Below are 27,965 nucleotides of genomic sequence, written 5' to 3' on the forward strand. Positions count from 1 at the left end.
TTCTAAAAAGCAACAGCACAGTTTTCCACTCCCTCCCAGAGGTACCCACTTTCACCTCAGCTGATTCTCATATTACTTATCTCCATATCATTAAATGACTTGCTTTATTTTGCTATGTGTTGGCTTTTCAATTTTAGGTATCATCTCTTGACTTTCTGGTGTGGAAATTGAGGATTTGGTTCTTTTTCACCATCCTGCTATTCCCATGGACACACATATTCTTAGCGTCTCAAGGCTCTATTATAGTTATGGTTTAGGTTAACTCAGTAGTTTTTACCATAAGGCTTTTCACAACTAGGCCATGTGGTATATAAACTGTTACTACTTTTTTTTTTTTTCTGCATAACATTTTTTTGGAGGGAGTTGTTTCACTTGTGTTTTGTACTTGTCACTGATTTCTCCCCAGACTCACCTTCATTTGTCCCAGCTTCCTTTTAGTATGTTGAACTCATTCGGTATTCATTCTTAGAGTTGTCTTCTGTTTTGGTATATTCCAGTTTGGATTGGTTTACTCTCTAGGTTTGCTACACACCTCTTGGGTTGGTGTATCCTTTCACTGTTATATTGTGTTAATCCTCTGACTTCTTTCTTGATTTATCACCACTACCTTCCTGAGAGAGTGTGTGGGAGATAAATTTCTTGAGATCTTGAGTGTCTGTCATCACACGATTCATAGGTTGGCTAGGTATAGAGTTCCAGGTTGGGAGGAGGTAGGGGACCCAAGGGTCTATTCGCTTCATACATAGTTTTTCACCCTCTTTTAGCCCCACCTTCACCTCATTCAGTACCTGTTTCCTTAGAACTATTTTTGAAGGCATTGGCCCATTGTTTTCTGTCTTCTAAATGCTGAGAAATGCAATGATATTCTGATTCTTATTTTTTTTGTATGTGTCCATTCCCTCTCACTCCCTCCCCAGACCTCTTAGTATCTTCTCTTTGTAATATTTTGAATTTTTCCAATGATGTGTTCAGAAGCTGGGTACTTTAAACTTGGAAAAGTCAAGTTTGGAAAAGTATGGAAAAAGTATGGAAGGTCAAGTTCTTTTGTCTGGGAAATTTTCTTGAGTTATTTGTGGATTCCCCTGACTCCCTTTCTTGTGAAAAATAAGTTACTTGGATTTTGGACTTCCTAGATTAGTCTCCCAATATTCTTATATCTAATCCTCTGTTTCCCATCTTTATTCTTCCTTCTGGAGATTTCCTAAACTTTTTGTTCCTAACCTATCTATTTTGTTTACTTTTTTTCTACTATCTTGTATTTTTTTTTAATATCCAAGAGCTTTTTGTTTGAATATTCCTTTGTTTGGACATCTTTCATATTAAAGGCCTTTTCAAAGTCTTGCTTGTTTGCTCTTATTAAAGAGTGGGACCCTAAAAAGCTGACTGGAAGGTTGTTTGGTTTGGGGTGGGGTGGGGCTTATTGAATGTGTGCTTCATTCTCCTGTGATCTGCCTGCGTTGTTACATTATGAAATCCCTGATATTGGTATCTTTAGATCTTTTCTTCTATATAGGTAAGATTCCCTTGAGAAGGCTTTTATGTCTTCTGAAGGATACAAGCAGGCTGCCAGATTTCTGGGAGTAAAGTGAGGAAAGAAGGCTCACAGGTTCAACCTTCAGTGCATAAACTTCATCCTTTTGGTTTCAGTTAGGTACCTAACCGTTAACTGTGCCTGATGCTCTCCAGTTCAGATAACCATGTATTTACCCTCTCAAGTCTAGTACCAGCTTCGGGGAGGGGCAGTTCCTTGTATACACAGAGGAGAGAGGGGACCCAAGGGTCTATTCACTTCATACATAGTCTTTTACCCTCTTTTAGCCCCTCCTTCACCTCATTCAGTACCTGTTGTCACCAATTCAACTTGAGCCTTTAGGGAGTTCTATGATGCAAACCAAATTGCTTTTCTGCTTTCCCATTGCTGGCTTTAGGATTCTTCTTTCTTTCATCTAAATTACCATTCATCTAAAGACTTTCCACTGTGCAAAAATTTTGTTTTTCATCTTCTGTGTTTGTGGGTTATTGCCTTTTAAACATGTACTATTTTAAAATAGTAAATTTAATATTTCATTATTAAGTTTAATATTTACTCTTAAAATTTACTATTTTAGTAAGGTTTCAGAAGGGAACAGGTTTTTGTGAGCATCTATTCTTTAACTGATACTCTGCCTGAGATGTGTATGCCTTATTTTTTTCAGGCTAAGATACCTTTATTCTATCCAGACACAAAGGAACTGTGCCGGTCGGGTCCTCCTCTTCCTTTCTTCATATTCTTTGTTTGTAGCATGCAGTGCAGAAACTAGATAAAATGGAGTAAACGATCTGGAAAACTTACTTTATTATATGAAACCTGAACAGTGATGTCATGGTTAAAAACTTCTCACATAAGCATTTCGAATTGTTCTGGTCTTGTTTTTTGTCTTTTAAACAAATGTATGCATTTTTGTGTAACTTATTTTACCAGTATCACAATCAAGAGCTAGTTATGTTTATTGTATGTGGCCCAGTTTTAAGAATTGGAGAATAGATGATCTTGCCTGCGCCTTGAGTTCCCAGTCTAGTTTACTGTTGAGAGGGAGTATCTATTTCAGTTTTTCCACATTGTTTTTGTTCTCTAGCCAGGCCCTTTTTCAGAATTTACTTTCGACTGGTTATTCTGCTTTTAAAATTTGCATTGTAAAATGCAGCGTTGTTGCTTCTACCTGCCCGTTTCTTACACATTAAAGAGAGAACAGGTAGAACTAAGCTATGCAGTTGCACTTCCTTCAAAAAGGTTGAGTGGAGGTATTGTTTTGGTGCCTGTTCGGACAAGACATGGTAAAACTGGTTACCCTGACATTACCTCCAGCTACAAAAGAGTAGCTTTCTCCATCCCGATGCCTTCCCACCCCCCATTACAGTGCAGTCAGTATTTGATGCTTCTCGCTCCCATCACAGAGTTCCTTTCATTCTTAACAGGATCAATGCTCAACAGCTGTCCTTGGCTTCTCGGCTCCAGTTTTATCTGGGCCGCGCTTTAAAGTTACAGAGACAGCACTTACGGAGTGTGATCCTCGCTACCCTGCTAGGCAGCGGGGCGAGGTGCTCGGGGGCCCGGGGCGGCGGCAGCTAGCCCCGCGGTGCTGCTTTCCCCGGGAGCGCGAGGACGGCCGGACGGCCGAGGTCACACGCCGGGTCCCACTTAGCGTTTGGGCCCGGAGGTCATTCACGCCGATGCACTCGGCAGTTCTTAAACCTCTTCAGCCAGGATGTGCTCCTAGTTTGAAAGTAACCCGGCCCCGGCCAGCTTGAGCCTGCGGGGAATGCAGGCGCCAGGCCCTGGCCGGCCCAATCTGCAGAGCAGCCGGCCCAGGAACGCGCGCCTCTTTGCTTTACGGCAAGGGAGCGCGCGTTTGCGACAATGTGACGCCAGCAAGTTTTGGCGGGAAAAGCCCTGCATTTGGATTCCTTGGTGGCGGGCAAAGGACGGCCTGGTGAGGAAGGGCGGCCGGTAGAGGGGGAAAAGCGCCTGGAGCCGGAGTTCGGGGGCTACATGATTTAGGAGGGGCACAGCGAGAGAAAGTTCTCGGCGCCGAGCCTAGAGGATCGGAGAGACTCCTGCGGAGGGGCGGTTTCGGAGGGTGGAGGAGTGGGGTGCCAGGCGGTGCCCGTTGTACGGGGACTGGAGAGAAGACTTCCTCTGCTGGCCGAGAGCACCCGAGGTTTGGGCCCCAGCCGTCCGCGTGTCACCCATCCCTTCCGCTTCTTGGGGCAGTTTGGCTCCGCCCCGGGCTCCTCCTGGCCTTGGGGACGGGGCGGGGGTGGGAGCTGGGAGTGAGCGGGTCGGGAGGAGCGGCTGCGGTCCTCGTAGCTATTATTTTCTCCCCTACTAGCCCGCATCCCCTTACTCTAGCCCGACGCTTCACCTCTCACCCCCTTCCCCAGTCCCCCACCGTAAAGCACTGGTCCCCCAACTCCTCCGCGCCACTGGTACGTTTCCTCGGCCGCCTGGAAGGCGGTGTTTCAGCAGCCTTCGGTTTGCATGGGATCGGGGCTTGTGAGTTACCAACGACATGCCAGAGTTTAGAATACTTGTTTGTGCTTTAAAGACTTGGGTAAAATATGGATGAGGTGTAAGGGGAAACCAGGAGCTGTGATTCATCTTGAAGAATCACGGCAAGAGGCGGAGCTCAGCGGCTTTACAGATGATTGAAGCCTGTCCTCATCCACTGTCTTTTCTGGGTTCCTGCTTTTACAGCCGCGGGACTTAGTGGAGTCATGGCAGTGCCCTTTGTGGAAGACTGGGACTTGGTGCAAACCCTGGGAGAAGGTGCCTATGGAGAGTGAGTCTTGAGTCCTTTTACCCTGACTTCACACTTCCTAAATTTAGTTTTCTGTCTATTGTCTCCTTTGAGTACAAGTTGGTTGTTTGGGAGAACAGATCTTTGCATTTGAAATCTAAAACTTTGGGGAACTGAAGTTACACAATCTTTTGTAAGGGTTAATTTTTTTTCTTCCTTTTAAAAACAAAACAAAACAAAAACATTCTCTTCCTGAAGAGCTAGAGGAGACTTCTGAAGTCAGTTTCTCCTCCCACATAACTCCTTCCTGGGGTTCAAACACAGTGGTTAAATGAGCAAATGAACAGACTCTGGAGTCACGTTACTGGTCATTGTTTTGTGTTCTCAGGCTTCTTAATGTCCTTGTGTGCCTCTGTAAAATGGCATATCCCACAGGTACTTAGAACAGTTACTGTAGACACATATAGTATCGGATTAATAAATGCTAGGTAATGTTATTACCATTAAATGAATAGAGCAAGAATGAAATCTTGCCGTTTGGGACATCATGGATGGACCTAGAGGGTATTATGCTAAGTTTAAATAAATCAGACAGAGAAAGACAAACACTGTATGATTTCACTTAATAGGTTGAATCTAAAAAACTAAACAAATGAACAAACAACAAAGAGAAACAGAGTTAGATACAGGGAACAAACAGGTAGTTGCCAGAGGGGAGGATGGTGCTGGGGAGGAGAGAAATACCTGTGGTACAAACTTCCAGTTGCAAAACAAATGAGTCTCCGGTATGAAATGTACAGTGTGGGGAGTATAGTCAAGAACTATGTAATCTTTGTAAGGCGACATATCCTAACTAGACTTATCGTGGTCATTTTGAAATGTATAGAAATATCGAGTCACTATGTTGTAACAGGAACTAACGTAGTGTTGTAGGTCAATTATGCTTCAAAAACAAACAAACTCATAGAAAAAGAGATCAGATTTGTGGTTACCGGAAGTAGGGTGTGGGGGAGGGGAAGTTTGATGAAGGCGGTCCAAAGGTACAAACTTCCAGTTATAAGATAAATAAGTACTAGGGATGTAATGTACAACATGACAAATATAATTATCACTGCTGCATTTTATATATGAAGGTTAAAAGAGTAAATACTAAGAGTTCTCATCACAAGGGAAAATACGTGTTTTTTCGATTTTTAAAATTTTGTATCTATATGAAATGATGGTTGTTTACTAAATTTGTGGTAATCGTTTCAGTGCTTTATGTCAACTATAGCTCAGTAAAAGTGGAAGAAAAACAAGTTAAATGAATAGAGCATGTGTATATGTGATGTGGCCTAGAATTACTATTATCCCATTTTAGTTTATTAAGAATTTATTAAATGACTTGGATGTACAGCATAATGACTTCTTTGGAACACTAGCTATCATACTTCACATTTCAGAAAGGAGTAGTATCTGTTGAGAACATGGTTAGAAACCATTCCCATGGTTTCTCCCAGGTGGAGAAACTAATAAAGGTAAAATAGTTTTGGATGAGTTATGTTTAACCTTTTGAAGTTTTAAAAGAAATATAATTCAAATGTCTGGAATATTATAACTCTTTCTTTTTAGAGTTCAACTTGCTGTGAATAGAAGAACTGAAGAAGCAGTTGCAGTGAAGATTGTGGACATGAAGCGTGCCATAGACTGTCCAGAAAATATTAAGAAAGAGATTTGTATCAATAAAATGTTAAATCATGAGAATGTAGTGAAATTCTATGGTCACAGGAGAGAAGGCAATATCCAGTATCTATTTCTGGAGTACTGTAGTGGGGGAGAACTTTTTGATCGAATAGGTATGGAAAAGATTGAAGATAATTCTTATGCTAAATAAGTTTTTAAATTTGTTTTTTAATCTTGGGACTGCTGCTTGTTCATTGTCCATTCAGACTTGCTTACGCAAAAGTGAAATTGGAGTAAATTTTCTTGTTTTTGCAACTTATGTAAACACTGAATACATATGTAGAGTCATCAAAGAAACTTTTCCCAAGTTGTATAAGTGATTTGGGTTGGGATTGCTATTTTGTAGAATTTAAGAATGATAAACTGTGGTCTCATGGTGAAGTATCATAAGTGTGATGTATTGTATGCATATGCAGAAAAAGTTTTTTTTCTTTGTAGACATTCTAGTCTCATGAAATCATTGCATACATTTACAGATCCAAAATAATAGCAAGTTGTTACATAAGTGAAATTGAGAATTTTCTATGATTGCTTTATATATATTAAGTACATTCTGTGCTTGCTACTTAAATGTTCTGTGTAGATTCAAAGTCTTGATATTAAAGAACACTAAGAAGTACATAAAATATATTCTGTGGATCTAAATTTATTATTTAGAGCTATTGTATTAGCAGCTAAAAAGTGACTATTAGAATCTTCAATATCTATCTCAGAGAAGAGTTGAGAATAAAAGAAATCAAAAGTTAATGAGGGAGATAAAAATATAAAAAGATAACTGACAATAGAACCTTTCTTAATAAAACTGTATTTCCTGAAGGAACTTCAAGGAATTCATGGTTTTGTAGTAGTGCGAGAAATTATATGAAGTTTAAATTTGTTGTTAAGTATTTAGTGAAATCAACTTAGATTTGTGTAGGCTTCCACTTTGGCAATTACATTTCAGGAGTGGAAAAAAATATTGGCATAGCATTTAGAAGAAATTAGGGGAGAATTTGAAAGATATCAAATAAATCATGGTAGTATAAGTAGGGGATTTCAAGGTATGGCTTGCATTCTTTATTTGGGTGATAGTTTGTTACTTCTCTGTACTTTTCCTGGGATGTTAATTTACTTTTGCCACTTAACACATGGGGAAATGTGAGTTATTAAGTACTGTATGTACTAGTGGACTCCAGAATCTTTTAATTGTTAGCATTAGGTTCTCTTTGTTAAAGTACAATCACAAATGTTTAACTTTAGAATTAGGAGACTGTGTGGTTGATGACTGATTATATTTACCTGGTGAACTAACTTTCATAATTAATTCTTACAGAGCCAGACATAGGCATGCCTGAACAAGATGCTCAGAGGTTCTTCCATCAACTCATGGCAGGTGTGGTAGGTACACTTGTCTCTAACTTTTACTTAAAATTAGTCTTAGTGAAGTAAGTTACCCTATTCTGGTATGCTTTCCTCTGCTTGTCTTTTAGGTTTATCTGCATGGTATTGGAATAACTCACAGGGATATTAAGCCAGAAAATCTCCTATTGGATGAAAGGGGTAAGTTTAGCATTTTGTCACTGCTACCTAATCATTTTAGTACAGCCATACAAAGGCAGGATCAAGTCTTTCCATTACCGAAATTTTAGGGCAAAAAATATGAAATTGAAATACCCTGGACCTTAGCCTTGATGTATTTGTTCTTTTTAATTTATGACTTGGATAAAGATGCAGGGCTTTTAGTTATATTTTATGGATGTCATAAAAACTGAGAGGGATGGATAGTGTTAGTGTTAGCTTATAGAATCAGGATCAAAAAAGGTGACAGATATCCACTGCCTATGAGGCGTTGATTTTTGTCTGTTGTTTCATGTGTTAGAATAGTGCCTGGCAAATAGTAGGTTTTCAAAAATGTTTATTAGGGCTTCGCTGGTGGTGCAGTGGTTGAGAATCCGCCTGCCGATGCAGGGGACTCGGGTTCGTGCCCCGGTCTGGGAAGATTCCCACATGCCGCGGAGCGGCTGAGCCCGTGAGCCGTGGCGGCTGAGCCTGCGCGTCCAGAGCCTGTGCTCCACGACGGGAGAGACCACAACAGTGAGAGGCTGGCGTACCGCAAAAAAAAAAAAAAAAATGTTTATTAGATGAATGAATTTAGCAGACCAGAGAGGTGGGTCAGATTTAACACATACTGGATTGTTACTCAATTCAGTATTTGGATTGAAAAAAACTAACGAAATAAGTACAGTTTAATGGCATGTCTTTGGCAGCAAAGAAGGTTTAAAAATACTTACTAGGTAGCAGACTTCATATTAGTCACCCGTGTAATTTGATCATTGGAAAATTAAGGTGATAAGGTGAGAATGAGAAAGGCAGCAGTGCAGCACTTCTCTGGAAGGCCACGGTAGGAGTAATAGGTGTTTGGGACGGTACTGTGAAAGGCACGTAGACTACTGGAGTACTTTTATAGGTGAGTGACCAGAATGATGAAAGGGCTAGAAACTATGTAAAATAAGGCATACCTGAGGAACTCAAGGGAAACTTGCTAATTGCTAAATAGAGTTCTTCACAGTATATGGGTGAAAACGATGTGGAGGCGATTTGGATTAGTATAAGGATGACCCTCATTAATGGATCTGCCCCAAAACTTAATAAGTTGCTTTGTTGTAGGGTTTTTTTTTTTAATTTAATTAATTTATTTTTGTCTGCATTGGGTCTCCACTGCTGCGCATGGGCTTTCTCTGGTTGCGGCTAGCGGGGGCTACTCTTGGTTGCAGTGCGCGGGCTTCTCATTGCGGTGGCTTCTCCTGTTGCGGAGCGTGGGCTCTAGGCACGGGGGCTTCAGTAGTTGTGGCACATGGGCTCAGCAGTTGTGGCTCACAGGCTCTAGAGCTCAGGTTCAGTAGTTGTGGCACACGGGCTTAGTTGTTCCGCGGGATGTGGGATCTTCCCGGACCAGGGATCAAACCCATGTCCCCTGCATTGGCAGGCGGATTCTTGATCACTGCACCACCAGGAAGGTCCCTGTAGTAGGTTTTTAACAGGAGATTCAAACACTGGATTATTAATTATCAAGGATATTGTAAAGGGAATTTAAACATTGCTTGGCTGGTTGGACCAAAGTACTTTTCACATCTTGTCCCACCCTGAGGTTTAGTGATTCTGGCATTATCATGCCCCATCATAAGTACCAGTGTATGTTCTTATCAGGCTTCTTCTACCTCTTTCTGAACTCTATAATTGACCTTCATACAAGGGGATAAATTAAGCCAGCTTATATAAATAATGGAGATGTGAGTATGTAATATCTGGAATGTAAAAACTTTGTTTCCAAACTAAAAATACTGTTTTTTTTTTCTCTTTATAAAGATAAAAGTAATCATGAAATAAGATCAAAAAGTATAAAAAAGAAAGTAAAAAATCACCAGAAATTCACCAGTCAGTTATAACCAGTGTTAATATTTTGGTTAATATCTTTTAGGTATCTTTTTATTAACCCATCTACTAACCTAGCTACTTAAGATCCTTCTTTGGTTATTTAGTCTTCTGCAAGTTGTTCCATAAAGTATGTAGCCAAATTTTAGATATTCAAAAAATTTGGTGTATTGGGAAAAGGAACTGTAGAATGGTCTGTTGATGAGTCCCAAGAAATGAGAGCACAGGCTGGGAGACTTCCTTTTGCTTCTCTTTCTCATTCTATGTCCGTTACTTTTTGAATACTAATAGCTTTGATGGTATTATAATCAGTTCTTCCCATTCCTCATATACAAATTAAATCCTTTCTTTATTAAATATAGGTTTCATGCTACATAAGATCTTCTAGAAAGGAAGGATTGCAGTTAGGAAAGGGAAGGATTTATAGGAGGTTTCAAAGGAAATAGAGTGTACTTAAACTAGGTGTTAGGTGAGTGGATGTTGATTATAATGATGTTTCATATCTTGCATATTATATAAATAATCTTTTGTTTCTATTCAATAATAATATTTTTTAAAAAAGAAATAGATCATTATCAATATAGTTGAAGTCCTCCTCTATATTCCTTCCAAATGTGTGCGCCTTTCTTCTTCTCAGAAGTAACCACACTCCTCAATTTAAAATTTATTATATATAGTTCTCTAAGTATTATGTCATAGACATAGTGAAACAACAGACTCTAAGGAATACTGTGGTCATCCATTAGTATTTTCAGTGATTACTGCTTATAGGTAACTTGGAACTCTTAATCTCAGTGATTGGTCAAGATTGTGTCATATATAGCTGTTAAAAGGATAATTACAGTAGCTACCTCCCAAGTCATAGAAGTAAACATCAGTGGCTTACATATTATATTGGGTGGATGTAATTGATTTTTAAAGAATCAGTCCCCTCTTTTGGGACATTTAAGTTGTTTCTAGCTTTAAAAAATATAAGGCAGTGATGACTATTCTATAAATTAATGCACAGGCCAATATAAAAATTAGGTCATGTTATAATGAATATTTGTTATGGCACTTGCCGTTTTTTCCATTTATACCTGATTCCATGTCAGTACATATAGATATACCTTGTGTTTTTTTGTTTGTTTTTTGTTACCTACATAATCTCATTGTACATGTGTACTATAAGATTTAATCATTTCTTTATTGATGGACATTTAGGTTATTTACAAACAGTATTGTTATGGTATGGTATCCTTATGTTTGTGAATTTGTGGAAGTATTTTTGTGGGCATGATCCTAGAAGTGGGAATTCCTAGTTCAAAGAGCATGAGTATTTCAAATTTTGGCATCTTTTGCCAGATTGCTTTCTAAAAAGGTTGTACCAGTTGATACCTGATAATAGGGGAGTCTCCCCTATCTCTGAAGACTAGGTTAGATTCCCTTTCTGTAAGATCTTGTAATGTTCTATATTTTCATAACCTCGACCGCAGTTGTTATTTTTAGTCTTCAGTAATTTATCTACCTACATGGCTAGCACAGTGTCAGTCACTTACGGTAGATATTCACTAAGTGTAGTTAAGGTGAAAGTTCTGCCTATAGCTTGTGTGTGCTGAAGATGGGAAGTTAGAGTGGAAATTTGCTCTTCTGGTTTGTTTTCTGTACAGAGTTCGTCCTCCTTTTCTAAACTTAGCCACCTTGACAAGAAGTTCTGGTGGCTTATGGGTCTTTAGTTTCGGTCCAGCCAGCTGGGTTTGTCCACTGCTGGAAAAGTTGTGCCTAGTATTTTATTGATGTCTCCCTCCTGCCCTCTGCACAACCCGATGAGGGCATGGCTCTCTTTTCAGTGTTTAAGTCTGGAGTGCTCTTTTCTAGAAGGCCCTTTCGACTCCAGGATCTTTCTTTAATCTGGTCCATACTGTTTGTGTATTGACAATATTTGTCTTAAGTTAACGGAAGCCGTGAGGCCTTTTTCTAGTTTTAACTATATGATGATATCTTTTATTTCTTCTTTCTTTAAATTTCTTTTTGGCCATAACACCAGTGGTTTTCCAATACAACTCAACTCCTTTAAGTATATCTATTTACAAAACATTTTTATCCAGTGCCATCCTTTTTTCCTTTGGTTTAGATAACCTCAAAATTTCTGACTTTGGCTTGGCAACAGTGTTTCGGCATAATAATCGTGAGCGCTTATTGAACAAGATGTGTGGTACTTTACCGTATGTTGCTCCAGAACTTCTAAAGAGAAAAGAATTTCATGCAGAACCAGTTGATGTTTGGTCCTGTGGAATAGTACTTACTGCAATGTTGGCTGGAGGTAAGAGCTTTTTATTTATTTATTTATTTTTCTGCGTAATTTGTTTTCATCTTTATTGGAGTATGGTACTTGCTTTACAATGTTGTGTATGTTTCTGCTGTACAACAAAGTGAATCAGCTATATATATACATATATCTCCATATCCCCTCCCTCTTGAGCCTGCCTCCCACCCTCCCTATCCCACCCCTCTAGGTCGTCACAAAGCTGATCTCCCTGTGCTATGCAGCCGCTTTGAGTTTTTTAATCATGATAAAATTCCTGTCCTTAGGAAAGCCAGGTTTCTTATACCAAAATAAATGAAATGAATCGAGGGGATCCATACTTATGTGATAGTATTTTACTATTAACTTATTTATAACTAAGTTGGAACTTTTAATCCCAAAGGTTTTTAAAAATGAAGTATGTATAGCTATTAAATGAAATATCACAGTAGCTCTCTCTTTTAAAATTCATGTGAATACTTTTGGAAAAGAGTAAGGCAGAAAGTGGACTATCTATCTTAGAAGTGCCTCTAAAATTTCTTAGAGTTGGCATTCTTAGTTTGGAAACCATATTGAATTAATTTGGAGGAAACTTTTACTGGATTTGTGTCATTGATTATTTTCCCTTAAAATTGTATAATGATGTGAACACTCAGAAAACTGGGACTTGTTTCTTTTTTAGAATTGCCGTGGGACCAGCCTAGTGATAGTTGTCAGGAATATTGTGATTGGAAAGAAAAAAAAACATACCTCAACCCTTGGAAAAAAATCGATTCTGCTCCTCTAGGTAAGTGGGTTATTTTGATGTAAAGTACTGATTTCTTGGATAATGAAGCCTAGTGCTGTTTGAATTGCTTTCTTATATTTTTTTTTCTTTTTAACTTTTAAATCATTATGTAAATAATCCATGATCTTTATAGATGAAATAGAAGAATAATAAATTTAAAAATTGTAAAATCCAACCGTATAATCCCAGCACTCAGGAATAGCTTCTTTTTATTTTTTAACATCTTTATTGGAGTATAATTGCTTTACAATGGTGTGTTAGTTTCTGCTTTATAACAAAGTGAATTAGTTATACATACACATATGTTCCCGTATCTCTTCCCTCTTGCGTCTCCCTCCCACGGAACAGCTTCTTTTAATGTTTTGATATGTGCTTCTATATTTTGTAGTAAAAACTATGTGTTTGTTATATATGTATATTATTTATAAGTATGTGTGTTTTCACAAAAAATGACATCCCACTCTACATGTTATTTTGTAACCAGGTTTTTTTTTGTGTTAATGCTTTGTGAACGTTTTTTTATGACTGTAATTGTAGGTCTACATCACTGTTTTTAAAGACTGTGATGGTATTCTGCTATATGGACATGGCTTACTGTACTTATCCAGTTCACCGTTTTAGAGATTTAGGATTTTTTCTAATTTTTCACTGCTGTGAAAGAGATATGATAATCATCCATATAACTTAATCTCTGCATATACCTTTACATTTAATTAAAGTAAAACCCCAGAAGTGGAATTGCAGGGTCAAAGATGTATACAGTTTTTAATTATTATTGTTTACTTTGCCAAATTGTTTTCCAGAAAGTTTGTACCATTTCATCACAGTCTAACTAGTTTACATTTAAACTTTTTTTTTTTGGCCATGCTGTGCGGGATGAAGGATCTTAATTCCCTGACCAGGGATGGAACCCGTGCCCCCTGCAGTGGAAGCGCAGAGTCTTAACCACTGGATTGCCAAGGAAGTCCCTTAAACTTTTTTTTTTTTTTTTGACTAATCTAATAGGCCTACATATAAGAAATGTATTCTGTGTTTTTTTTAAATTTTAAATTTAGTACCAATGAAGTTGTATATTCATTGTATATTTATTAGCTTTTAGTCTATTTTTGTGAACGTGTCTATTTTGCTCATTTTTGGTAGGAAATTTTCTTTTTACTTTATATGAGGTTTTTTTTTTTTTTTTTTTTTTTTTTTTTTTTTTTTTTTTTTTGTGGTATGCGGGCCTCTCACTGTTGTGGCCTCTCCCGTTGCGGAGCACAGGCTCCGGACGCGCAGGCCTAGCGGCCATGGCTCACGGGCTTAGTTGCTCCGCGGCATGTGGGATCTTCCCGGACCAGGGCACGAACCCGTGTCTCCTGCATCGGCAGGCGGATTCTCAACCACTGCGCCACCAGGGAAGCCCTATATGAGGTTTTTGAAAAACATATTCATGTCATTAGATCTTTGCAGTCCTTACAAATATTTTTGACAATTTGTCATGTATTTTTATTTTGTTTATGCTATTTTGACATGCAGACGTTTTATATATTTTTTTTAAACTTAACTTTTTAAAAAAAAATAGTTATTTATTTACTTACTTATTTAGGCTGCACTGGGTCTTAGTTGCGGCATGCAGGCTTCTTAGTTGTGGCATGTGAACTCTTAGTTGTGGCATGCATGTGGGATCTCGTTCCCTGACCGGGGATCAAACCTGGGTTCCCTGCATTGGGAGCATGGAGTCTTAACAACTGGACCACGAGGGAAGTCCCCAGAAGTTTTATATTTTTATTTATTTAAATCTAGTACCTGTCCTTTGTGGTTTCTGACTATATCATCATGTTTGGAAAGGTCTTTTCTACCATCAGCATTAGAAAAAAATTACCTATGTTTTCATTTATGTTTTTAAGGCTTTATTTTTTTCATTTAAATCTTTGGTCCATTAGAAAATTACTTTGGTGTTGGGAGATGAATGAATTCTTTTATCAATATAATTAAGGTACCTTAGGATGATGGTTGCTTTTATTACTGTCTCTTAAAAAGTTATTGGAGGGACTTCCCTGGTGGTCTAGTGGCTAAGACTCTGTGCTTCCAATGCAGGGGGCCTGGGTTCTATCCCTGGTCAGGGAACTAGATCCCACATGCATGGTGCAACTAAGAATTCACATGCCGCAACTAAAGATCCTGCATGCAGCAGTGAAGATCCCGCGTGCAGCAGCAAAGATCCCATGTGCCGCAACTAAGACCCAGTGCAGCCAAATAAATAAGTAAATAAATATTTTTTAAAAGAGTTATTGGAAAGTAAATTTCCCTTATAAAATTGTGTGAATGAGGACTTAATATGACATATTGGAACAGTGAAGTTTGGTATTGAAAATGGATAAGAGGGGTTTTTTTGGTATCTTTGTATAAGTATCATCAGGTGAAGAGAAACATTTCCACCTAGCTCTTGTTCTATTTATTTGCAAACAACTGAGAGTCAGCTCTGGGAAGAATATTCAAAGATATAGACAGTAGCAAAGAATGACTGCATGAAATTTAAGCAAAAATTCAGTAGTTTTATTTTTTCTCTTCCCCAGAAATAATATTTGGACATAAGGAAAGCAATAGAGGATGTGTGTTCTACACCACAAGCTGTAGGCCTTTCTAATCTATTTGAGTCTTTTATAAATGTTGTCTTAATGTTTTGTTTTCAGCTCTGCTGCATAAAATCCTAGTTGAGAATCCATCAGTAAGGATTACCATCCCAGACATAAAAAAAGATAGATGGTACAACAAACCACTCAAGAAAGGTAATATCCTTAAAATACAAGTTTTTTTTTTCTGTGAAAAAAAGGTACTTGTAAAGTCAGTATAAGTCAACAACACAAAAGAGCTGTGGTCTCTGTCCTCATGAAGATTATAATGTCTAGTACAAAAACCAGAAACAGAAAAAATAATTTTAAGCTCGTTAATAATTATCAAGTGGAAAGTCAGGGTACTACAGCTAAGAATTTGACCAAGTCTTAAGTGACAAAGAACACTTAATCTTGCTGAGGAAATCACGTTAAATCTAAGATTGGAAGATCCCAGGGGAGCTAGCCAGAAGAGTAGTAGTAAGATGAGTGGCAGATTCTGAACATGGAAGCGGCATCTGGAATATCTTGGAGGTCAGAAAGTGGTGCATTTGAGGAACTGGAGAGAAGGCCAGTGTGGCGTGGACCATGTCTGGCTTGTTCATCATTGCATCACCTGGGCTTACCATAGTGTGTGGTCCATCATAGGCATTCAGTAAATGTTTGCTGAGAAAGTAAGTGAATGGAGAAGGGAGAGAGGGAGAGAGGTTTGAGATGAGGTTGGAGAGGTAGATAGCAACCAAACCGTGGAAGACCTTTTTTTTTTTTTTTGCGATATGCGGGCCTCTCACTGTTGTGGCCTCTCCCGTTGCGGAGCACAGGCTCCGGACGCGCACGCTCAGCGGCCGTGGCTCACGGGCCCAGCCGCTCCGCGGCACGTGGGATCTTCCCGGACCGGGGCACGAACCCGTGTCCCCTGCATCGGCAGGCGGACTCTCAACCACTGCGCCACCAGGGAAGCCTCCGTGGAAGACCTTTTAAGCCACGTTAAGGATCTTGGGCTTTAGCCGAAAGCTGTTGGGAAAACCTTTTGAGAGACTTTAAGCAAGGAAATGACATGCTTATGTGTTTGGTTTTGAAAGATCTTTCTAGCTACTTTTTTTTTCACCGTTTTTGATCCTAGATGTGAGAAGATGGTAGGCTGGACTAGGTTAGTGATAGCGGGATTGGAAAGAAGAAGTTGATTCCAGAGAAATTTAAGAACTAGTGTTGATAATACTGGTGATTGTTTATATGTGGAAAATGAAGGAGAATGAGGAGTCAAATTATGTCTCCTTTCTGGTTTGAACAGCGTGTAAATGGTAAAACCATTTACTTGGATGTAACTCAAAAGGAAAAACAGATTTTGGACATTTTATTTGAATTTGAGAAGTTAAGTAAAACTGTCTCATAGTGTGTGTGTGTGTGTGTGTGTGTGTGTGTGTGTGTGTGTGTGTGCTTGTGTGCATGCATGTGTGTAACCCAGGAAACAGGGCTAAGCTGGAGATGTCGATTTAGGTGCTTTCTGTAAATAGATGGTGATTTAAACTGTGGTAGTAGATTAAATTGAGTATATGAAATCTTAAGGAATGCCAGTGTTTAAGTGATGGGCGGAGGCCAGAGAAACAGAAAAGTAGCCAGAGAGGTGGGACATCAGAAGAATGTGGAATAAATGTGTCCTGTGGATTCCATGATATGGCAGTTATTCATGATCTTGGCAGGAACAGTTTTGGTGGAGAGTTAAGAACAAACTCTATTGTACAGGGATTCTAGTGTAAAAGAGAGTTAAGCAGAGTGTAGACAGCTCAGTAAAGAAGTTTGGCTGAGAGAGAACAATAGCTAGAGATGAATGAGGAATTTTTAACTGTTCCCTGAATGTTTTTTTTTACCTTTCACCTTATTCTAATTGAAATCCAGCTCTCCCCTGAGGACATTGCTTCTTCTCAGGACCTTGCTTCTTCTCAGGTGGTAGGTGTTTTCTTTCCTGCACCCTCATACCCTTGATCTGGGAGTGGAGCAGGCATCCTCCTTGTTCTTTCTTCACATTCCTCTGCCCTTCATTTTAAATCCTATTATCAGACTCTACCACCCACTATTCCCTCGTAATAATCACCTTCTGAACCTCAAATTAAAATTCCTGCCACATTGTCAGTCTCTCCAATACAGCTCTTGATGTAATTTTTGTCATGGTTCTTGGTAATTTAAATATTCATTTAGATGGTCCTTCCACTGTCATCACCTCACATTTCCTTGACTTTCTCTCCTCTAGCGATCTTGTCTTCAAGCATCCTGCTCGGACCACCAGTTTATTTTTTTCTGGTTTCCTCCCTCCAGTACCCTGACTCCAGCAACACTTTGACCCCTCCTGGACTTGCAGTCCATCAATTCTACTACCTTTTCACTATCTTTTATCTGCTCCCTTCTCGGTCCTGAGTTCCATCCTCACTATTTTAAATCCCAAGGTTAGTCACTGTAATGACTTCTTTACATTTCTCTTCAACTTCCTTGCCCTTTCTCTCTTTTTAAAAAAATTTATTTATTTTATTGATTTATTTTTGGCTGTGTTGGGTCTTTGTTGCTGCGCACAGGCTTTCTCTAGTTGCAGCGAGTGGAGGCTACTCTTCGTTGAGGTGCGTGGGCTTCTCATTGCTGTGGCTTCTCTTGTTGCGGAGCATGGGCTCTAGGCATGTGGGCTTCAGTAGTTGTGGCACGTGGGCTCAGCAGTTGTGGCTCGCGGGCTCTAGAGCGCAGGTTCAGTAGTTGTGGCGCACAGGCTTAGTTGCTCTGTGGCATGTGGGATCTTCCCAGACCAGGGCTTGAACCCATGTCCCCTGCACTGGCAGATGGATTCTTAACCACTGCACCACCAGGGAAGTCCATTGCCCATTCTCTCTTCATCATACTTACTGAGCAAGTCTCCCTAACCTAAGTTTAATCCTGTTTTGTACCCCTCTACACTTATACCTCCACAGCTGATTGCAGCTGGAGAAGAATATGCAGCACTGTCTGCTTTAAATTCAAGATGACTGATCTCAAGTGGGCCCTTAATCGTTCCAGGCAATCATAATGCATTTCCCCCCTTTCCCCCCTTCTTTCACAACGCTACTCTCCTAAATCACATTTTTATACCTTTCATTTTGTCTTCAACTTCTAATACCTCCTTCTCCATCCTCACTCTCAGTTGGTGGCAATACTTCCTATTTCACTGGGAAATAGAAGCAATAACAAAGGAATTTCCACAAACTCCTACCACCATCTCCACCCACCTCTGTGCTCGTATACTCTGCTTTCTCCTGTTGCTCTGGGTAAATTGCTCCAGATATTAACCAGCCCTTTCTCTTGTGCACTAGATGCAGTTCTCTTTTGCTTACTCAGATTAGCAATTCTTCTCTGTTTCTGATTCATTATTAACCCTTCCCTCTTTACTGGATCTTTCTTATCAGTGTAACAACATGCCGTTTCTCCCATCTTACTGCCTGATAACATAGTAGGCTTAATAAAATATTTGAATGAATGGATTAATAAATAAAAAGGTTGGTTAAACTTAAGCATGTTTAAAAGGTTTTGGGGTAGATCCAGTTGAGAGGAAGAGGCTCAAAGTCTAAGAGAGAGGGAATAAAAGAGCATCAAGGTCCCTGAGGAGAAAGGAGGGTATGGGCTCAACTACAAGTAGAGGGATGGACATTTGATGGGAGGATGGAAGGGGAGAGGATGGGTAGGAATGCAAGTAAGTTAGCAGATTTGGTAGTGGCAAGTTGAGGGAGTTTCCAGTGACTTTATTTTCTTTGTGAAATGGGAGATGGTATCATATGCTAAGTAATGAGGTCCTGGAGGGTGGTCTTGGTTAATCCGACAGGAGTATAGAAGTTTTGAAAGAATCATTGTGGAAAGGGAGAGGAAACTGACTAGAGAAACGTAGGACTAACTGTCCGGGTTGAGGATCCGGCTGAGGGTAGTAGCCATGAATTTATAGTAGCATCATATTCTATATAATGATTATTTTAGGTAAAGCTCTTCTAGAGGAACAAAGAAGATTGGGTAGAGCAGATTCATAATGTTTATTGTCATCATCACAAATTATTTTTTATTTTAAAATGTTTTGATGCCTTAGCTGGGTCTTTCAGTCTTCATCAAACATTGTTCTGTTACTATAAATGGTACCATTAAAATTATGGCCTGCCTGCACTTGGAACATACTTACAGGTCAGGATTTATGAAATGTGTAGTTTGTACAGTTTGTCAAGTGAGTCCTACTAAGTTCCTAATAACCACGTTTCTCATAAAATAATGTAGGAAGAGCCACTATTTGTCATATAAGTATTTTGTGTTAAATAAATGAATTTAGATATGGTTTTACTTCTTCAAGTTGTCAGCTGGGTTAATTAAAAAATATCTGCATAGAGAACTTGAAAGTGTTTGTATTTATGTTTTCTTTTTTAGGGGCAAAGAGGCCCCGAGTCACTTCAGGTGGTGTATCAGATTCTCCTGGCGGATTCTCTAAGCATATTCAATCGAATTTGGACTTCTCTCCAGTAAACAGTGCTTCTAGGTAAGACTGATTAATAAAAGATCAAGTAGTTGTTGGATATAATAGTCCCCATGAAAAATAATACATGTATATATTGTTTTCTTATGATGAATATAATGTTTTTCACTGTGAGAATGGTAATGTGATATAAGAAAGGCCTGATGAATTTTATTTAAAGATATACTTTTCTCCATATCTTAATGCTGCAGTGAAGAAAATGTGAAGTACTCCAGTTCTCAGCCAGAACCACGGACAGGTCTTTCCTTATGGGACACCAGCCCTTCATACATTGATAAACTGGTACAAGGGATCAGTTTTTCCCAGCCCACATGTCCTGATCATATGCTTCTGAATAGTCAGTTGCTCGGCACCCCAGGATCCTCACAGGTAAGGTTTTTCAAATAAATAATGTCAGCTCTTTATTTTTTATTGTCTTAAAGTCTTTTTTTTCTTTTAATATATAAATCTAAGAAATATAATATTAAAACTTGATACAAATTTTTTTTGTTTTTTGTTTGTTTTTTTGGCCATGTCATGGCACATGGGATCTTAATTCCCCAACCAGGGATAGAACCCATGCCCCCTGCAGTGGAAGCACGGGGTCCTAACCACTGGACCAGCAGGGAATTCCTAGGGGAGACTCATGTATAAGAATCTTAAGTCAGAGAAAAATATTTTCAGACTAAATAGCTATGATATGACTGCTTTTGGTGATAAATCTGATGATTTATTCAGCTTTCCTCTATTTGACATGTAGAACCCCTGGCAGCGCTTGGTCAAAAGAATGACACGATTTTTTACCAAACTGGATGCTGACAAATCTTATCAATGCCTGAAAGAGACTTGTGAGAAATTGGGCTATCAGTGGAAGAAAAGTTGTATGAATCAGGTATGTTTCATTGATTTTCTTTTTTTTTTTCTGAAGAAAAATCTAAATATTTGAATAAAAAACTATCATTGTCAGTATATTTTAAAAATATAAAGTAATTAGTTTAACTTGAAAAAGAAACAGTTGAAACTGAAGAAATTTAAGTAAAATGTTCTCTAAGAAATAATATTTCTTAAAAGACTTCTCTAAGGTTATTAAGGACACTAAGAGACTCAAGTCATTTTCTTTAAAACTATGTACTATACTTAAATTGTAACAGTTAGCAATCAACTCCCTTCTATGAAAGATGGATCCATGAACAATCCCACATTTCCTCCATCTCCTTGCTCCCATCTACCAATTTTTGTTGTTTATGTTATTATAGCATTTTTATAACATTGACATTCTAATCTGTGTTCAGGCTTTTCACAAATCTTAATATCATGAAAAACAAAGAGAGGAATATTTTGTATTAAAGGAGACCAAAGAGGCCTGACAAATAATGCAATGCATGATCTTTCACTAGATCGTGGATTTAAAGAATAAAGCTATGAAGGATGTTACTGGAACAGTTGGGGAAATTTGAATATGGGTTTTATATTAGATAATGTTTTTGAATCAGTGTCAGATTTTTGGTGTGACGGTAATATTGTGGTTTGTAGGAGAATGTCTTTGCAGGAGGCACATGGTGAAGTGTGTGCCGTTGATAACTTAGTTTAAAAGCTAAAAAAAAAAAGACAATCACATAAAAAAAGAAAAGTAAACATGCTATCTAGGTTGATAAGGCCAATAAAGCATTTGTGGTTATTTATCGCACAGTTCTTCCACTTTTTCTGTAGATTTGTAAGCTTTCCAAATTAAAAGTTGGGGAAAATATTCTTGTGCAGAAACCTGAGGCCAGCCTGATTTTCCTCTCACTTGTATAGATAATTAACTCTTTTTTTTTTTAGGTAGATTTTTGAGATAAAACTCATATGCTATAAAAATTATCACTTTAACCATTTTAAAGTGTACAATTTAGTAGTTTTAAGTATATTCACAAGATTATGCAACTATCCCCATTTAAATCTAGAACCTTCCACTGCCCCCCAAATAAACTCCATACCAATTGGCAGTCATTCCTCATACCTTCCTCCCTGGCAACCACTAATATACTTTCTGTGAATTACCTGTTCTGGACATTTCATATAAATGGAATTGTATAGTATGTGACCCTTTGCATTTGTCTTCTTTTACTTAACATAATATTTTCAAGGTTAATTCATGTTGTAGCATTTATTAATACTTTATTCCTTTCAATGGGTGAATGATAGTCTATCGTGTGGGTAGACTACATTTTGTTTATCCATTTATCCATTGATGGACATCTGGGATGTATCTACTTTTTGGCTAAACTCTTCTCCTTTGTTAATAAGGTATATTACATTAATTGATTTTTGTATTTTGAGCCATCTTGCATTCCTGGGATAAATCCCACTTGATCATGGTGCATAATTCTTTTAGTGTGTTCAATAGATTCAGTTTGCTAGTATTTGTTGAAAATTTTTTTGTGTTCATAAGGCATTTGATCTGTAGTTTTCTTGTGATGTCTGGCTTTGGTATCAGGGTAATACTGACCTTGTAGCACAGTTAGGAAGTATTCCCTTCTCTTCTGTTTTCTGAAGAGTTTAAGAAGGATTGATATTAATTCTTCAAAGGTTTGGTAGAATTCCCAGTGAAGCTATCTGGTCCTGGGCTTTCCTTTGTTGGAAATTTTTTGATTGCTGACTCAATGTCTTCACTTGTTATAGATCTATTTCCTCTTGAGTCATTTGTGGGAGTTTGTGTGTTTCTAGGAGTTTGTCCATTTCATCTTGGTTATCCAATTTGTTGGCATACCATTTTTTGTAGTATTATAGTCCTTTTAGATTCTGTAAAGTTGGTAGTAACATCCTACTTTTATTCCTGATTTTAGTAATTTGAATCTTTTTTTTCTCTTTTTTTGGTCAGTCTGCTAAAGGTTTGCCAGTTTATCTCTTCTCCTTACTATGTTTATCATTTCCTTCTTTGGGATTTACCTTGCTCTTTTTTTCCTAGTTTTTTAAGGTGGAAGTCTAAGTTGTTAATTGGATGTCATTATTTTTTAGTGTAAGTGCTTATAGGTATAAATGTATGTCTGGGCACTGCTTTTGCTGCTTCCCATAAGTTTTGATATTTTGAGTTTTCAGTTTTTTCCATATCAAAGAATTTTCTAATTTCCCTTGTGATTTCCTTTTTGGTTATTTAGGTATGCTGTTTCATTTCCACATATTTGTGAATTTTTCAAAATCCTTTCTGTTGTTGGTTTCTAATTGTATTCCATTGTGGTCAGAGAAGATATGTAGTATTATTTTAATTATCTAAAATTTATTGAGACTTGTTTTGTTGCCTAACATATGGTCTATACTGGAGAATGTTCCAGGTGTGATTGAGAAGAATGTAGATTCTGTTGTTGTTGGGTGAGGTGTTCTGGGCATATTTGTTAGGTCTAGTTGCATTATAGTGTTGTTCATGTCTTTTATTTCTTTGTTTTTCTTTTTTTTAAATTTATTTTTAAAATTTATTTATCTTTGGCTGTGTTGGGTCTTCGTTACTGCGCGCAGGCTTTCCCCAGCTGTGGCAAGTAGGGGCTACTCTTTGTTGAGGTGTGCAGGATTCTCACTGTGGTGGCTTCTCTTTTGTGGAGCATGGGCTCTAGGCATGTGGGCTTCAGTAGTTGTAGCATGTGGGTTCAGTAATTGTGGCTCGCAGGCTCTAGAGTGCAGGCTCAGTAGTTGTGGCGCATGGGCTTAGTTGCTCCGCGGCATGTGGGATCTTCCCAGACCAGGACTTGAACCCATGTGCCCTGCATTGGCAGGCATATTCTTAACCACTGCACCACCAGGAAAGCCCTATTTCTTTGTTTATCTTTGTCTAATTTTTATATCCATTGTTGAGAGTGGAATGTTGTACTCTCTAGCTGTTATTGCTGAATCCTATTTCTTACTTTAACCCTGTTAGTTTTTGCCTCATAAATTTTGGAGTTTGGATTCTAGATAAATATATGATTATAATTGCTTGATTATCTTGATTATCTTAACATTATATAATGTCCTTATTTGTCTCTTGCAAAAATTTTTGTTACAGTCTTTTGTTTGATGTTAGTATAGCCACTTTAGTTCTATTTTTTTTTTTTGCGGTACGTGGGCCTCTCACTGTTGTGGCCTCTCCCGTTGCGGAGCATAGGCTCTGGATGCGGAGGATCAGTGGCCATGGCTCACGGGCCCAGCCGCTCCGCGGCACGTGGGATCTTCCCGGACCGGGGCACGAACCCGTGTCCCCTGCATCGGCAGGCGGACTCTCAACCACTGCGCCACCAGGGAAGCCCAGTTCTGTTTTGGTTATAGTTTGCACTGTGTACCCAACAACATGGATTTATAATTATTGCTTTATGTGGCTGTATTTTTAAATCAGGTAGGGAAAAAATAGATGTTACAAACAACAAAATGGATTATTATTGTCATTTGTATTTACCTGTGTAAATTACCTTTACCAATATTTTTTATTTCTCCATGTGGATTTGAGTTGCTATCTAGCATTCTTTCATTTCAGCCTGAAGGACTTCCTTTACTGTTTCTTTTTTGGACAGGTCTGGTAGTTTACAGGTTGGTCTGGTTGGACACACACATACCCATTGGGAGAGGAAAGTCCTAGAAGAAGTGGGATTTTCAGCTGGCACAGCTCCTGTTATAGAAGCGCCTCTCAAATTTTTATCCCAGTAGTATCACTGAACTAAGATTATAGTTTTTATTTAGACTATTTTCTGCCCACACATCTGGTTTGACCTTATTTTTATTGTCTTAGGTTACTGTATCAACAACTGATAGAAGAAACAATAAACTCATTTTCAAAGTGAATTTGGTAGAAATGGATGAGAAGATCTTGGTTGACTTCCGGCTTTCTAAGGTATGTAGAATAGAACACTTTAAAAGAAAACTTTGTTTTGCTATTTTTAAAGAAGTATTACATGTTCATTTTAGAAATTTTAAAAACACAAAAAAGAATAAAGAAGATAAGAATCAACTTTAATTTTATCATCCAAAGAGAACACAGATTTATTTTTGCTATTGTATTACAGTAACCTATTACTTATAATATATCCTCTATGGAATTACTCTTACGTGTAGATTTTTTTTAATGGCATTATATTTATAAATATATGGTAACTGGTTTTTAAAATTTAATATTATGAACATTTGTTCTTGTCATTAGCTATTCTAAAACAGTTTTTTCAAATGACATTTTCCTTATTATAAAAGTTTTTGTTTTCTGTAGAATGTGTAAATAAATAACAAATAAAAAAATAAAAATAGTCCTAAATTATTTTTGTCCTTAAAATAATTACCCTTAATATTTTGTAGCATTCTAAACTTTTTCTTATTGAATTTGTACTTAATATTTTTTCATAAAAATTATGATTTGTCCAAATGTTTGCACATTATAATTAATGAAACTTTATCTGTTTGTTACAAGCTACTCTATGATTAATACTCATATACATGGAGTTTTGTTCACATTTCTGATTCTTTCTTTAGAAATTATTGGTTCTGAGGTTACAGTTTTAAAGCCCTTGACATGTAAGACCAAAATAGCATTTTCTCTGTTTACTGAAAGATTGTGTGTGGCTCTAAATGAGGTTGGAGGAGTCGGTCACATTCTTCATGTTGGAGATTTGCTGCAGTACTATTGTCCAGATGCTTGGTATGGAATTAAATTAAGATCCTAGTGTAGAGAAACCCTTCTCATAACTGAATCACTGGCTCTGTTGTGGCAAGATTTAAAGCATAGTTGTGTAGCTTATTTTTAGTTTATAAACACCTTGTGCCTATGAAAAACAATGACATAGGTCTAGAGATACCAACCCTTGAAATGGACAGGATGCCATTGTTTCTGCTCTCTGGGCCCAGGGTGGTGGGAGCAGTGATGGGCCCAAAGTCAAGTCAGAATTATTTATGTAGCCATTTCTTCTACCAAGATATTTTGTATTCACAAGAGGACCGGAAGGTAACTGTAGCTGGACATATCCATGGATGTTTGTCTCTACTTACCCCTAAAGAAAGTTTGATTTTATGGCATAGTCTCTTTTTCTTGTTTTTTTGACATTAGTTTTGGATATTATTCCTAATATAGGGTGATGGATTGGAATTCAAGAGACACTTCCTGAAGATCAAAGGGAAGCTGAGTGATGTTGTGAGCAGCCAGAAGGTTTGGCTTCCTGCTACATGATCGATCCACTGGCTCTGGGATTCCTGGTGAATATAGTGCTGCTATGTGGACATTATTCTTCCTAGAGAAGATTATCCTATTCTGCAAACTGCAAACAGTAGTCCCTGAAGAGTTGTCTTCCCTCTAGCCAAACAATTTCCAGTTCTTTTTGTATGTTCTTCATACAAATAATACCTATATTTTAATTGTAAGTGAAACTTTGGGGAAGGGATAGATAGAATTCACTAGATATTTCTTCATCTGCATTTAGTGTCTGAATTTGAGACCCACCTGGTGGAAACCAAGCTCTGGGGATACGTGAGCTTACCAGCTTTTATACCAACATAATGAAAAGTGACACTCTTGTCCCATTTTTACCAAAACATTAGGTTTCATCCAAAAAGTACATATTTCCTCCACTGTGACTTAATTACATGGATGAATTAGTAAAAAACAACCTTGTGATTTTGGGACAGTAGATTCATCAGTCTGCAAAGTGAAGCCAGCTTCAAAAAATATATCCCCAATTTGTACTTATATTTTTAAAAGGGCCTGACCAGGTGTATAAACCTGTTTTTGAATTATAATTATTAATTAAAATTGCAAGTAGGTATGTTTTTTTCTGGTGTAGGTAATAATATATATGATTGGTCTTTCAAGTAGAAGTTGAGCATAACCTCTAGAGCTTAACTATCTTTACTCAAAATTACTGTTGCACATTTAAAATATTTTTCTATATTATTTTCTACTTTCACAGCTATATTTTAATTCTTTATTACAGAAATAAATTCTATTTTGAAAATGAATAGCTAACTGTGAACTTATTGGTGACTAAGCTTCTAGGTGATAAGGCATGAAAGGGGGGGAGAGATGTAAGGAAGCTATAGTGGACATAGATCTGATTCCTGGCTTTTTTTTACCTATTAGTTTTAGTAAGACCTTGTTCTTTCAAAAAAATTTATATTAATTTTTGAATGTTAGATTGGGACCCAGTATTCTCTTTTCTTGGTAATTTATAAAAATTAGCCAGTTATCTTAGTCTGAAGCCAAGAACAGGGAATTCCTGGTGGTCCAGTGGTTAGGACTCCACACTTCCACTGCAGGGGGCATGGGTTTGATCCCTGGTCAGGGAACTAGGAGCCCACATGCCATGTGATGTGGCAAAAAAAAAAAAGGAAGCCAAGGACATGAAATTTTATAGAGTTTGTCATATATAGTATATCCTGGTAAATGGTATTACTGCAGTATACCCATAGGAGGAATAAGATTGAACTTATAGGCGGCTCCTAAGAATTGAGCCAGTACATTCTCAAATATGAAAGAAATCTTGTTCCTGAGAATTGTCAGCCAGCCATTAATAACTCTCAAAAACAAAGTTGTCTCTGGCTTTGACCTATCCCCTGAGCTCCAGACTTTTATAGCCACAGCCTACCTGAAATTTCCCCTTGACTAATAGTCATCTCATGAACAAAAACAACTTTTGATCCCTGTCCTCCAACCTATTCCTCACTAGCTTCCCCCATCTCAGGAAATGTTACATTCACTCCCTAGTTTTCTTAAGCCAAAACTCTAGAAATCATCCTTGACACGGTTTTCATATTTTGTATTCAATTTAGCAACTCCTATTTAATTCAGCAAATGTAATACCTCTCTAATAGTACCATTCTAATCAAAGCCATCGTTATCTCTTTTCATATTGCTTGTCCTTCAGTATGCAGTCAGAATGGTCCTTCTAAAATGTGAATGAAGTATCCCTTCCTGCTTTCAACTCTCATAGCTTTTTGTCACACTTCAAATAAAATTCAAAATATTCTCTACGACCTACGTGGCTTTATGGGATCTGTTCTCTTTGGCCTCATCTGCCACTTCTACTTGCTCGTCCCACTCTAGCCACCTTGGCTTTGCTCTTCTGCTCACAATATAGGTACATTCTCACCTCAAGATCGTTGACGTGATCGTTTCGTTTGCTCTTCCCTCTGCCAGGAGTACTTACCAAAGTATTTGTGTGGCCTGTGCTTCACTTTAAGTCTTTGCTCCAGTGTCACCTCCTATGCAAAGTCTTTTTCCTGACTTACCTAATACATTACCCCACCTCTGCCACGCTCTCTCCTTTATTTTTCATCATAGCGTTTATTATCTGACATTATGGGGTATTTTTATTTGTTTATCTATTAAATGTCTGTTTCTCCCATTGGAATATGTACTATATAAGCTCCTTGAGGTCAGGGACCCTATTTGTCTTATTCAGTTCTGCAT

The 27,965-nt window shown here is 37.9% G+C and overlaps 1 protein-coding gene across 3 annotated transcripts; it reads left to right on the forward strand.

Moving 5' to 3' along the window:
• Positions 1-3,200: 3,200 nt before the first annotated feature.
• CHEK1 (checkpoint kinase 1) lies at positions 3,201-26,507 on the forward strand. Of its 3 annotated transcripts, none has more exons than XM_059070697.2 (13): positions 3,201-3,470; positions 4,235-4,319; positions 5,889-6,112; positions 7,312-7,376; positions 7,469-7,538; positions 11,524-11,712; positions 12,377-12,481; positions 15,154-15,249; positions 19,492-19,600; positions 19,789-19,966; positions 20,337-20,468; positions 24,309-24,410; positions 25,635-26,507. In XM_059070697.2, the coding sequence occupies exons 2-13, from the start codon at positions 4,255-4,257 to the stop codon at positions 25,728-25,730; spliced, it is 1,431 nt and encodes a 476-aa protein (XP_058926680.1). In that variant the 5' UTR covers positions 3,201-3,470; positions 4,235-4,254; the 3' UTR covers positions 25,731-26,507. The 3 variants fall into 3 exon arrangements, with proteins under 3 accessions (XP_058926680.1, XP_058926679.1, XP_058926681.1); XM_059070696.2 differs by having other exon boundaries at positions 3,410-3,698; XM_059070698.2 differs by lacking the exon at positions 3,201-3,470 and adding an exon at positions 3,952-3,966.
• Positions 26,508-27,965: the final 1,458 nt, after the last annotated feature.

The sequence above is a fragment of the Kogia breviceps genome, chromosome 7 (assembly GCF_026419965.1).
Source record: "Kogia breviceps isolate mKogBre1 chromosome 7, mKogBre1 haplotype 1, whole genome shotgun sequence".
NCBI lineage: Eukaryota > Metazoa > Chordata > Mammalia > Artiodactyla > Physeteridae > Kogia > Kogia breviceps.